This window comes from Enhydra lutris, unplaced genomic scaffold, assembly GCF_002288905.1.
Source record: "Enhydra lutris kenyoni isolate GAN:26980312 unplaced genomic scaffold, ASM228890v2 scaffoldscaffold1, whole genome shotgun sequence".
NCBI classification, from domain to species: Eukaryota; Metazoa; Chordata; class Mammalia; order Carnivora; family Mustelidae; genus Enhydra; species Enhydra lutris.
In genome coordinates, this window is record NW_019154085.1 from 59,687,325 (window position 1) to 59,701,969 (window position 14,645).

General features: G+C 33.5%; 1 protein-coding gene across 2 annotated transcripts in view; it reads right to left on the bottom strand.

The window, feature by feature from the left end:
- The window catches only part of LOC111143035 (potassium voltage-gated channel subfamily H member 7), a 488,043-nt gene that overhangs the window by 40,388 nt on the left and 433,010 nt on the right, over window positions 1-14,645 (bottom strand). For both annotated transcript variants that reach the window (XM_022496465.1, XM_022496473.1), the window contains exon 9: window positions 10,857-11,056. In XM_022496465.1, coding sequence (XP_022352173.1) covers window positions 10,857-11,056 — 200 coding nt within the window. The remainder of the gene's footprint in view (window positions 1-10,856; window positions 11,057-14,645) is intronic.

Below are 14,645 nucleotides of genomic sequence, written 5' to 3' on the forward strand. Positions count from 1 at the left end.
TGAGAATGAGGAATTATTTTATTGTATAGGAAGGGTATCGTATCTGGCCAGAGCGAAATATTATGCAATCCCTCATGGGACCTTTATAAGCTGTGAGAAAATTAACTAATTTTCTATGTGTAACTTTTGAACATTTATCATATGGTTACATCATTTAGAAGCAAATCATGAACAGAATAAAAACTTGCCACACACAGACATGGAAAACAACATCATAAATCCTGAACTGATTTTGGTGTAAGTAAAGATTCCCTAAAAAATGAAATAGTCTTTCCTCTTGCTTCTTCTTGTCTCTCTGGCAGCTCTTATGGCCAGTTCACAGCATGATATGTGAGATGTTTCTCTGCTTTCAGAAGGACACTCAAACTTTAATGTGACCCCAATTAAGTCAGGGCCAAGAATGAATTGGAGTGTGGGTAATGATGAGTAGGCAGAGAGGACTTATTACTTTTATATACACGTCCTTGATACCCAGACTCTGGAGTTCTGCTAATTCAGCAACAGCCTGACTTAAAAAGGATTTATAATGTAAGGTCCCAAGATGAAGCCATGGAACCCACCAGGGTTTCTAAAGATAATAGGAGGAATCTGGATACTGAGAAACAATTTCAGGACCTTCCCCTCAACCCAACTCCTTGAAAGAGGGAGTGAGGGAAGGCATTAACAGAATATAACTACAGTGGGATCTATTGGATGCTTTGCAAATACCTTTTTCCAAATGGATTGATTGTAAATGACCTGAGCTTGCTCACAAAGAAAGGAAAAGGGGGTGCTATCTGCCAGGTAATGAAGAGAATGATTTAAGTACCACTTTGTACTTGATATGCCATCTTGAATTTAAATCTAGTTTTATGTTTCAGAAACATCTCTCATATGATCATATTTTAGAATCAAATATTTTGATTGACTTGTCAACTTTATATAAGGAATAGAGAGTGGTGATAATCCCATTTTTATATGTGAAGGGTGACTCATAAAGGCAGTAGGGAATTTATCTGTAGAAGAACTAAGACTTCAAATTTATTTATTTATTTTTTAAAAAGATTTTATTTATTTATTTGACAAGAGAGAGATCACAAGTAGGCATAGAGGCAGGCAGAGAGAGAGGGGGGAAGCAGGCTCCCCGCTGAGCAGAAAGCCCAATGCAGGGCTCAATCCCAAGACCCTGAGATAATGACCTGAGCCAAAGGCAGAGGCTTAACCCACTGAGCCACAAAGGCACCCCTAAGACTTCAAATTGAGTCTGGGATTCTATCAACTATTGTGACTTGCCACAGCTGCCCGTTAGATTGGATTTCTAAAGTAGTTCCCAATATGTTCCCCATTCCTTTGATTTATTGGTTTTTATCAATAACTAACGAAGAATGGAAATGTAGCATAAATGTCCTTTTCACTTTGTACCAGTTAGGGTGTTTGTTCCTCAGAAAGTTTAGGGCCAGACAGCAAACCAATTCTAGAGAAAGTGATGACTGTATCAACAATTGTATAATTTTTTACAAAATAGCAGAAGCTCCCAAAATAGTTGAAGTTCTTTTACTAACAGATTCCTCTTCCATAACATGTATTGATTCTTGCTGCCCCAGCACTCTGAATGTTCCAGATATTGTCCCTACACATTTCTACTCCACCAACTGAATTTCAAACCAGCTGTGTACGTTCTGAAACTTATTTATGATGGCCGTACTTGTTAGTGGAATTATATAATTTAATCATATTTTACATAAGAGGGTAAACTATGTGTAAAGAAAAGAAAACTGGTTTCCCTCCTCCCCAATAAAGCTAAATGTTTTGGAAAATCTGAATAAAAGATGAGTCATTTTAAATACTACAAATACAGATTTCTTCTACGTTAAGTGTAGGTGCTTAAACATTTATAAAAGTAGAAATGTTATGTAGTTCATTAACTCTGACTATAATCCAAAAAATTAGAAAAATATTAAAAAGTGACCAGAAAGTCAGAAATAAATGGAAATTAAGAACAACACTCTATGATAACCTTCAGAGCAAAGAAGAAATAATGTAGCAAGCAATAAAAGGAGAACATGTCATATCAAAACCCATGTCACCACAGAAAAGCTTGTACTGAAAGGAGAATGTATAGTCTTAACACCTTCATTTTTACAGAAGAAATACTTAAACAAAAAAAGACCTTAATACAGAGACACCTGGGTGACTCAATTGGTTAAGCATCTGCCTTCAGTTCAGGTCATGATCCCAGGTTTCTGGGATCAAGTCCCACTTTGGGAATCCCTGCTCAGCAGGAAGCCTGCTTCTCCCTCTGCCTGCCACTCTCCCTGCTTGTTCTCTCTCTCTCTCTCTGACAAATAAGTAAATAAAATCTTAAAAAAAAAAAGACCCTAATACAATGTTAAAAATAATAAGACAAAAAAAAAATAATAAGACAATCCATAGAAATTAAAAAAAGGGGAATTAATGAAGGCAGACTCTGGAAATAAAAAGAATGTAGCAAGTATAAATTCATGCAAAGGCTAGTTCCTCAAACAAAATCCAATGGAATTTATAAATCTTTCAAAAACCTGCTACAGGAAAGAAGAAAGAACAAAAATATACCAGTTCAGGAATGAGAAAGCAGATATACCTGTTGATACAGAAAATACTAAGTGAGTTAGAAGAGAATCCTACATTCAATTTTACAACTTTGAAAGCCTAGATGAAATGGATAAATTCTTCACAAAACAGACATATTAATATTGACCAAGGAAGAAATAGAATACATAATTACCATAATAGAGTTAGAATGGTGATTAAAGACCTGCTATAAAAACCTCCAGGACCACATGGTTTTACAGATGATTTCTTCCTAACAGTTAAAGAGCATATAAGTGTATACTAATATCATTATAAAATAGATACAAAATTCTAAAAAAATTACTAACCAACAAAATCAACAAAGAATCAAAAACTATGACCAAGTAGGATTGATTTCAGAAATGCAAAGATATTTTAAAAGTATTAGTCTTAATGGTGAAGTTATTTTTATTGAACTCAGCTATTACTACCCAAAATTGTTTTGTAGAATCTAGTGAACTAAAAATCATGATACATAGTATTTGAATAGAGAGAATAAAACTATTTCTTTTTGACACTGATATGACTGCATATCTAGACCATCTAAGAGTAAATACTCAAAGAAATCCCCCCAAACTAAACCAAATTATATTAGACTAAGAAAGAGTTCTATCAAAACAAGACAGGGAATTTATGAAGGTGGCTGTAAGGAAGATAGTTTCACTCTTCATTATTTATAAGCAAGTAAAGATAGAAATGTGTAATGTATTTCATTTTTTCAATTGATTATGCTGTATAAAACTTAAAAATGAATTTAACAATAAATGTAAGAATTTCTAAGAAAAAAATTATAACATTTTATTGAAGGAGATTTTACTTTTAAAGATCTATACCAGTGGTTCTCAATCCTGGCTTTGAAAATCAGGACAAGATCTATGAACTATGTAAAGAAAAGTTGACTAATTGGACCATATATAAAAATAAAAAATAAAAGAAAAAAAACCTTTTAAATCCAAAAGAAATTTTAACAAAACCTACACATTGAAAAGAGATTGGAAACAAGTTACAATATAGATGACAAATAAAGCATTAGTATCTATAATTCATGAAGATTTCTTATAAAATGATAAGAAAAAGATAACAAGAACTATGCAAAATGCTACTATATATAGGTAATTTATAGAGGAAACATCCTGATTAACCATACCTGCTTTCTTATAATGCTTTGACCTCACTGCTTGGTGTCTGCTATTCAATATTAAGCACTGGTTATAGATAAAGCAGACAAAATTAGTTAGATTCTGGGCCAAACCTCCCATCTTAGAAAACACGACTAATGCCCCAGTTTCCGGGCATCCACACATAGTGATTCATAGTTAGAACAAGTGAAGGCTAGAAATGGAACTCCATGATTCAAATACAACAATTATACCTATGTGGAGTGAAACTTTGGCTTATCTTCCCACTCTGGTAGGTGTTTCTAGCTACTGGTAACTTTCAGTTCTATGTGTGTTATAGAGAATTCTGATCTGAGAAGATTATCACTGGAGTGGGAAAAAAAATGAACTAACATAGCTCTAGAGCATGAGTACTGGACCTTAAATAAGAAAGATTCTTATCATTCCTAAGTTGAGTGTAGATTTCTTCTGGGGGTGACCCACCTGACCAACAGGAGCCCAAGATGCAAACGAAAAAGAGGGTGTTGTTGTTGTTGTTGTTGTTGTTGTTGTTGTTTTTAAAGACTATCTGCTATGGAAGAGGCAATGATTATTATTTTTTTTTTCTATTCACACTCATCCCTATGGATAGCAATATGTCTAAACCAAGAAAAACAATGAGAATATATGTAAATTCCCTAAATAATGTGGCCCAATGGCTGTAAGAGCAATTGGCATGGATGAACTTACTTTTACTTATTTTCAACCTTAAAAAAAAGATTTAAAAAACTCTGACATATTGGGTGGAATACTGACATGTCCATTTTAATATAAATATCTAGGCCCCTGTAATGTCACAGGTAATTCTTGCGTTAAAGAAAACACTGGACTTTTATTTTGGGAGAAATTGTGAATGACTTGATTTCATTAGGTTATATAACTGCTGAGTTACTCTAATATCTGAATTAAAGGGACTTAAAGTCATATTTACAAAGAGTATTTTAAAACTGAGACTTGAGGAATCTCTGTATTTTTATTATTGGTTAAACCTGTGTGGAATATTAAGCAATCTGAACATTGATTTGAGTTTAAATTACTCCTCTGTTCCTACATGTCACATCCTCTAGCCTCAGGAAAACATGTCACATCCTCTAGCCTCAGGAATTGCCCTCTAGGGTCCTGTTTGGATGGTACCATTATTTTAAAGAGTTAAAAAGTAATTCGAGACCTCTTTTCCACTATCCTACTACAGGAAGAGGAACATCATTAATGAATGGAGAAACTGCAGTATGTTCATTGCCTAGTGTGGTGTTTCCACAATGATGGTTTTTCATGTGTAAGGCCCTAGGCCAGGCTGTCATTTCTCTAGGCTCAGGAACCACTAGAGATAAGATCCTACAGTTAAGAAGTCCCTTTGCACAGAACCGGCATGGTGCCAGGTGTAAATAAGTCCTTCTTGATAATGGTGGGAGACCAGGATGAAGTGACCAGAATCATTTGTGAAACGTGATTTAGTGCATACCATTCATGACCCGAAAATACCAGATGTCTGTTTTAAGCTTGATATTCATGTCTAGGGGCTCCGGATGGTATTTATTGTTCTCTGGGTATTTGTAAGACTTCAGAATGAATAGCTTGGAGAAAAATAGGAAGGACATGTGCCTTGTCCTTTCTTAAGCACCTGTTGTTCAGGTTCTGGCTTTAGTAGGCAAGTATGTGTGCTAGTAGGAGATTTCTTGCTAGGCAAAATTTTACCATCTACATAATTTCTGAAGAGCCAGGCAGTTTCTATTAACCAATCAACATATCTATAAAAACATCTTTTAAAGTACATTGTAGACAACTCTTTTAATTCAAGTTCTAAAGGTAAGTAGGTATTTCTTTACAGAAAACTAAAAGATGTCACCAGTCCTAAGGATCATTATCATTTAAATGCAGGTTTTTGACAGTCTCCATGACCTATTTTTAAATGTGTGAATTTATTTGCTAGGAGAAGCAGCATGTCTTTCAAAGTTCAGTAATATTTTCAATGCTTTTTGCACATTGATTCCTGATTTTGAACCTATGCTTTTTTGTTAAAATATTACTGGTCAAACCAAAAATAATCAATGCAAATATACAGGCTCACCCATGTAAAAATTGTGTTGTGCTGTTGATATCTTTCAATGCAAGTGATTTTATTTTCTGAAGAATTCTTAGAAGCAGAATCCTTGGCTACTAGAGGAACAAATATGAGGATGCCATATTTTTAATCATTTTGTTAAGCTTTATGACTAATGAGTCAAATGTTTTTCATTGACAGTATTTATCAACTTGACTATATAAAGGATGGATTAGAAAAAGTTAAGGGAGGATAAGAACAATATGGTGAAGACAAGCCATGTTATTTTGTATATTTTGCTTTACATTTTCATAAGGTTTAATGTCACCGTGATTGTTTTTATATGAAGTTGCTGACTGAAAGAGCTCATTATTGCCTTTCACTGTGGTGTATCAAAACAGTCTGTGGGTGGAGGAGATTTGAATGTAAAGGTCTGGCATAGATGAAGTCATTTTGGGAAGTGTAGAGAGTGGGTACAACAAAGTTTTTGTTGTTATAGAATTAGATTATGAATGCAGATATAATCAATATAAGTAGTTAGCAGTTAAGTACATAGTAGCTTGTAGCTAGTAGTAAGTAGGAGGAGGAGGAGGTAGCTAGTAGCAAGTAGTTAAGGTCAGCAGTTAGAGTTAGCAAAGGGTATTCTGACAGATAGCAGTGGAGCTGGAAAAGAGCCTTGGAAGGAAAGGAATCAAATTTTCACTAAGATGCTTCTTAGAAATCATATCAGCTCCAAAGAGTAAGGATTTCTATTAAACAATATGCCATTATTTATTAATTTCATTTCCATTGTGATTGCTTTGCTGGGAGCATTATAAATGAATGCTTTGTCACTAAGAGTTCACTGTGGTTCTAAGCATTTTTAGCCTACTTGGTTGACTCTTGATTGAAATCTCTTAAGAATTCTCCCCCTCTTCAACTCTTCTCTTGTACCTCCTCCCTTCTGAGGACTTAATGTACTCTCTGCTTAACCAAGGAGACTGAACCATGTAGTGCTAGTACCATTGAGTTTTCTTCTTTATTCCTCAAAGCCAGTGCCTTTACCCTTTCTCTTTTCATTCCTGTCCATCGTTAAGGAAAACTTGTCTATCTACCTTGCTGAAACATTCATCTCTCTTCCTTATTCCAACTCCTTTCTATGTTTGGTTTTCAAAATTTTCTCCACTGATGCCTCAGGATTAAAAAAAAAAAAAAGTCAGTTGTTCCTTTTCTTCCGAAAATAAATTAAACAAAGTTGTTTCTGGATTACTTGCCTCAGTTCTTCTTTGTGCTTCCCCACATATGATCCTTTATTCTTGTTCTGGTTTTTACATGAAATGATCCCCTTCTGTTCTCTGCCATCAACAATTCATCATCAAAGAAAACTAGAAGCCCACTCAGAAACCAAAAGAGTAGGCAGCAAATAGGTTAGAATCTCCATTCTCAAGTGGAAAAACTCCCATAATAATTGTTCTACATATTAGCATATTCAAATTCTGGTGCTTTACACGCATTTGACAATGACAAGTGTAATGAAATTGCAGAGAGGTTAAGTGACTTGTCCAAGATTAGTGGCAAATTGAAGTGCTACTGTTTAGGTCTTCTGAATTCCTATTCCTAATTTGTTTTATATTATTAGGCATTACTGGCGAGACATTTTTAAGGTAAGAAAAAAATTCTTCATTAAATGTTCATAAAGTTTTTTTCTTCCATGTCAATATATTTTTAAACTATGAAGTAGTCTCTGTTATAAATGATTTATTTCTCTCCATCCAAAATGATGTATCTCTATACATCATTACTGGGGCTCTTCTTCATTCAAGCCAGGCTCTTGTATGTCATATGAAGAAACTTGCCTCTATACTGACATGGAAGATGATTTTCAGTTCTTGCCCATGTTGTAACCAAAATCAATGTTGGATAATGTCAGAAAGTTTCAGACTGCGTCAGCTTTGATTGGGGGAAATTTCTTGAGATACCCTCAGTCTTAATATGAGAAAGTATCTCCTCTTCCCCTAACTAGTCAAATTTGGTGGAGAAGAAGGGAACAGTTTTCCAGAATTGACCTATAGACATTTTTTAGATAATTTTCACTATTGTTAAGCCTGACATTGGACACAAAAGAACACTTTCCTTTCTCTAACTTAATTCTCTTGACCCTTTTCCTTTTGTACTCTGAACCATTTCTTTCCATTGAAAGGAGCCCATAAATGTCCCCTGAATGCTTTTGGTTCTGGAACATTCTAGTAATAGCTATTTCAAAAAAAGCAAAAGATCCAGGGAATAAGAACAATGACTGCACATTTTAGGTAGTTTCACTTCTTGGAGGTGAGATCTATCAAGGAATCAAATATTTGGGGTTATGAAGAATAATTTTGAGTCAATTAATACAGTATGATTGGAAAACTTGTACCTTATCTTGACATGGTTGAACAGTAAAAAAAAAAATGACCTGAAATGTTTCATGAGAACTTATATTTAAGGTTATACTTAAACAAAACAATATGAAATGCTGATGTAAAATACAACAGTTTGATGTACTTTCATGTATCACAATACATAAATTTATATCACTTTAAATTATCACTAAATTACTATTTAGTTAAAAATAAATTATTAAGACAGGGATTATAACAATGTGGTTTTGGAGGTAAGAAAATCCACTTTGATTTCTTTTCTTTTTTTAATCTCTCAACAGTCTAAGAGTACAGTTGCTTTTCTCTAGCTTTTCTTCTATACATGGTGCTGAATAAACAAGCATCTTCCATTTGCTGAGTTTTCAGTTATCTTGCACTTTGATTTTTTACTCACTTTGTAGTCACAAGATGAGAAATGTAGACACTGTACAAACAAGAAGTTCGTGCAAAGTCAAGCTCTCAAAACCACATGCAAGACTCAGTGGCACATGGTTTAGAGCTCACACACTCCAGGATCATGTAATACAGGCATGCAGATGGGAGGAAAGAAAAGCACCTACATCATGAAAATAGAGGATGATGAAAGAGAATGACATTTTCTTTATGACAATTATCTAATGCAAACCGTATACCCATAAGCTTTACCAGATTGGAGGAAGGAGCAGTTAAGTGCCTTTTTGTGGGGAGTGGGAAACTGTATATAAATATTACTAGAGGTCAAGTTGTTGTTAAAGTTAAGGATTTCTATTCTGTACTTGGCCTCTTCCAGGTTATCTTCCCCAGTTCCTTGCTTTGTATTTCCTCTGCTATATCATGCAATAAAGATCAGAACTAACATTGGAAATCACTTAACAAGCTCTAAACCTGACAGATAACAAGGGTGTTCTCCACAATTTACACGAGAATTAAATTGGATATAAATACCTCCTGTTCTTACCGGTGGGTGTTGTGATTCCATGTATTAAGGTGTGAAGCAGACAAGAAAGAGATAAATCTTTCATAAGTACATTATAAATAGGCAAGTGGTATATAAACCATATTCATAGGTAATAGAGTCAAACAATGAAAGGTAAATAGTTGTCAAAAAATAGACTTTATCACAAAAATGGTCACAAAACTAGTTATATGGAGAGGGGATGTACAATAAATAATTGTTGATTACTGTTATTGAAATAATCTGGCAGTATGGAACAACAAAATTGGGTGACACGTGTTTTGATTAAAAATTCTTGACACTGCTTCAGCCAACCCGCGTTAGAGAATCCCCAATAGTTTCCGAATGCTGTTATCTTTGTTCAACAATAATACAGATGGAAATATATAAAGTGATCCATTTGTCAGTGCTTTCTAATGAGATTAAAATGTTATCTTAGTGATATCCATTTATCAAATGAATTTTCACAAGTAACTTCGGGATAATTAGAAATAGCACATGGGATTCAGTTATGCTTTTATATGAAATATGCTAAGTGATAAGATTTTCAAATTAAAATTTTTATAATGGCGTGTCCTTATTTCTCAGTCAAATAAATCACACATAGCTTTGATAAACTTATCCTTATATGGCTTTCAAATTAGGCAATATTTGGAATGCCTTCTGTCCTTTACTTCTAATTTTTAACCTTTACTTTTTTATTAAAATATTGCTGGTCAAATAAAAAAATGTCAATCTAAACTGGATAGGCTCACTTATGTAAAAATTGTATTATGCTGTTCATGTCATTAGATGTGAGTGGCTTTATTTTCTGAAGAATTCTTAGAAACAGGGTCCTTGCCAGGTGGAAGAATTGATAGATGGTAGGGCATCATATTTTTAATCTTTCTTAATAGGTCTGTGATATGCCATAGAATTTGCGTATGTCACATAATTTATCTTTAGGAATCAGTCTCTATGGCGAAACAGGTCAAAAGAATGTGACAATTCACCTAATAATAAAAAGTGCTCTTTAGATCGTGTTCATGTTATTAGTTATGGTGATTTTTAAGAATTGATAGAGGTGGGAAGAATTATGAAAGGTGATTGTTGATGTTGAATTTGCTTAAAAGTTATGAAGAATTCCATATTTCCCCTTTGAAAGGAAAGATGCATTATACCAGGTACTGTAAAAGGGCACATGGTTAATTGTTGTAAAGATAGAAAAATTTGTCCTTAACAGAAACATGAAATTTCCTATGATAAAATGTTTATGGCATGCTTAAGCTCCCTAACCTCTCCTACAAACCCTCAGTGTCCTGTTTTGTTTCTGTTTTTGTTTTTTAAGGAATGTTAACTTTGGATTTCTGTTTGGGGGCATCATAGTGGTTGTTACTGTTTATTTGTCAAATCTTAATGCACATGGGTCCAACTATTTTTAAGGGTGCTGGCAGCTAGGACATGTGGTAAAAGCCCAGATCCTATGTTGGCAATATTCTCTCTAACTGGAAGTGGGAACTCTACTACACACAGTTATATCAGTTTGCATCATGTTATAATGCCTTTGCCACACAATATAACTAGATATAGCACCATGCAATGCCATGAATTGAGAATGAGAGACTATCTCCAGGGGAGAAAATAAACATCCGAAAGGAAAACAAAAGCAAGGGGTTCAAAGCTGGTGAGACTGGGTTTCCCATTTGGATTGTAGTTATAATGCCTGAGGTACTTCCATTTTGGAAAACAGAAATACATACCATGTTCATGTCAATGCCATTGGTGTATGTCCACGCGTGCTGGAAATATTCTTCAAGCCGTTGCCTCAGAGGGTTGGGGATTTGGTGAAAGCGAATGAACTCTTTCACTCGAAGCATCTGCATGTGGTACCTGGCAGTTCCCGAGTATAGTCTTTGGATAATTGCAGATACATTCCCAAAAATGCTTGCATACATTAGTGCTGGATTGGATAAAAAACAAAGTTATGGGGGAAGACTGCACTTTGGCTTCATTTTATCTTCTGAGAATCTCAAGTATGTAGATATTTTTTATTATCTCAATCCAGTTATAAGGATTTACCACTGGCCCACGGGGAAAAAATAAGTTAAGCAAATACTGTCATAAATTTTATAATTTTGATGACAAATCTGGAGAGGAAAAATCTCCAAACTCACCATGGATTCTAAATTAAAATATAAACTCAGATTGTTTATACTATCAGTCTATGATCTGGGGTATTGACTAGAGATAAAAATGCCTTTAGAATAAACATTTTCTTTGTTATATCATAAGGATGTATGTCAAAGGATTACTACAGATACATTTTCTAGAGCTGGAGTTAAAAGATTAATTTTTAAATTGTGACATCTCTGACTTTTGGCCTCAAACTTAAGCTATTAATATTAAAAAATCTATTATAAATCTTAAGGTTATTTTGAATACTTTGGTTTTGCTAAAGAATGATAAATTGTTCTAAGGAACTCATAATTTCCTTAGAGTATTTATTTGTAGGCAATTTTTAATCTAAAATAATTCATTTTTACAGTATTTCTACATGTGAAATAGGTATCCCTGGCTTAGAATATGAGGATGGAATTTTATTTTTCTAGAAAAAAACGGGAAACACCTTTTTCTTTCATCTGTGATCAGAGAGAAACTGCTTTAACAATCCTTGCCATACATTTCAGTACTTAGATTGAGTACCCTTTTAAGTGGTTTCTGGGTTAAATCTTTGTGATTTAACAAGTTATTTGAGTATCTTCTCTTTCCTTTTATGTTTGTATTCAGTTTCTACTAATTCTAAAAAAGTGCTGTATTCTATACAGTAAGTCAAATCATGATACATGGTCTGTATTTTGATCTTTGGGTGTGTGTTAAAACCTTAGAGAGAAGTAGTGTTATGTTTAAGACACTGGAACTGCTCTATTCCGAACAGGTGGTAAAAATGAACAGCTTAAAGTGTCTGATTCAACTGTATTTAACCAACAAATCCAACTCCCCCTCCCCCACAGTTTACAAACCATTACTTCTTTAAACCACTTAATCATTTTTGAAGTAGATTTTGGCCAGATTCAGGTTAAGCATTTTAAAACAATTTATCTTCTTGGTCATTTGTTTTCTTTTCCATCTTATCTTTGTCTTTAGCTTAGTATGGTCCTTGTTTGCCATAGATATCCCAAATAAGAGAATGTCACAGAGAAAGGAATTGTCCTTTGTTTTTATCTATTTAAAGGGATGAGAGTTGGAGAGACCTCTAGCGAGCCTAAATTGGAATGTGTGAAAGACAGTAATTCTCAGTAAGATAGACAAGCTGTTTAGGTTGGAATTTCCACAGAGAAAAGACTTGAGCCCAATCTAAGTAAATGAATAGTTAATTTAGAACAGAGCTAGCAATACTTGCCTGAAACTGATTCTTGTGATTAAAGGAGATTCATGTGAAGAATGTATTTTACTCTTCCTAATTGTAGTGTTGGAAATATTTATGCATGCTATTATATCTCCAAAGTATCTACCATTTTTTTCAGGAAATAGTTTAGCTTGTACAGATTAAGTTCACTTGATTTAATCAGGGGGCACATAATCAATGCCAGTTATTTTACCTAACCCACATATTTTGTGGAGAATCAGGGAAAACCTTATTTTGTTTGTAATAAATACTATGGTTTCATTTCCATATTGTGGTTTTATCTCCATACTGCCATAAAAATGAACCAAGACATTAGTTTGGGTCACAAACAGGCATTTCCACTTGTTGACAACATGGCAAAATCTAGATTATAAGCATATAGTTGAATACATGAATAACATGTATTTCTCTTAGGTAGTTCTGTGTGATGGTTTTTAAAATTGTAATGAAGGCATTAATTATTTTTTCTATTTTTTTAGGAGCAACCAGAGCTAAAAGCTGTAAGTGAGAGAGAAGCACAGTATAATCATATTCTTTATAAATCATTTAGTTAATGCCCATCAATTGGCATAAAATATGAGCCAAAAGTAAGATGGCAGACTATATAAGGACATTTATCTCCTCAACTCAGTATTTTATTTAGCTTTCCTCAATAGGGAGTTCTAATTTCATCGAATGGTTTGTTCTAGGTTTAGCTATCATAGAAATAAAGAGGTATATCCTAAAACTTCCTTCAACACACCACCCAAATTCTGATATGCTAACCAAACTAGTAAATTCAGTTGATCATTAGGCATTAGTTGAAATGTGCTTATAGAACAAATACATTTCTTTTCTACCCATTACACAAACTTTTAAAAGTTTTAACTTAAAAACTTAGATGTTATAAGGATGTCATTTACATATAATAAAAAATCTGTCTTAATTGTACAGATCGATTAATTTTGACAAATGTACATATGCTGCTGCAAACACAATCAAGATATGGAACATTGTTGATATGGAACATTACCCCAAAAGATTCCCTTGTGTTTGTTGGCTGCCTACACACTCACTTTAGAACCTAGACAACCACTGAGCTCCAATGTATGTCATTACAGGTTAGTTTGCATTTCCTAGGATTTCATATAAATGGAATCATGTGTGTATTCATTTGCGTCTGACTTCTTTTGTTTAACATGTCTTTGAAATTAATTCTGTTGTTGTATGTATCAGTAATTTGTTCTTTTTTTCATTCTAGTTTGCATTACTTGACCCTACCAGTTTATCTCTTCTGTTGACAGAAATCTCACTGTTTCTAAGTTTGGGCTATTATGAATAAAATTGCCATGAACATTTGTGTCAAGTCTTTGTGTGGACACATATTTCCATTTCCCCTTAAACACCTAGGAGTGGAATTGTGTGGTATGTATTCTGTTAGGCTGTTTCTCAAACATGTGACAATTTACAATCCTTCCAGCAATGATGACAATATCAGTTGTTCCCAACTTAACAGCTGGTATTGCCAATCTTTCATTCTAACCTTGTAGTGGGCATGTAATACCTCTTTTGAGTTTTAATTTGCATTTACTGATGACTAATGACGTCTTTTCCTATACTTATTGGTCATTCATACATTTTGAAATGTCTATTTAAATCTTTTGCTCATTTTTTAAATTGAGTTGTTTTTTATTATAGAATTGTATGAAATTCTTGGTATGTTCTGCATACAAGTCTTTTTTTTTAGATCTAAGTATTGAGAATATTTTCTTCTAGTCTAACACTTGCATGCTCTTTTTCCTAGCAGTGTCCTTTGTAAAGTTAAAGTTACTAATTTTGATGAAATATAATTTATCAATTTTTATTGTACTGTTCAGGATTTTTTGTTTGTTTCATTTTTGGTAATCTGTATCATTCAAATAACTTCTCTATCACATCTAAATTGTCATACTTATTATAAAGTAATTTGTAATGTTATTTTATTATTATTTTAATATCTTTATAATGGGTAGTGATATCTCTCATACAAGACATTGGTAATTTATGTTCTGTTTCATTAGTCTAATTGGAAATTTATAAATTTTACTGGTGTTTTAAAGAGTCAGAATATACTCCCATTAATTTTCTCTAATGTTTCCATGATTTCAATTTTATTAACTTTTGT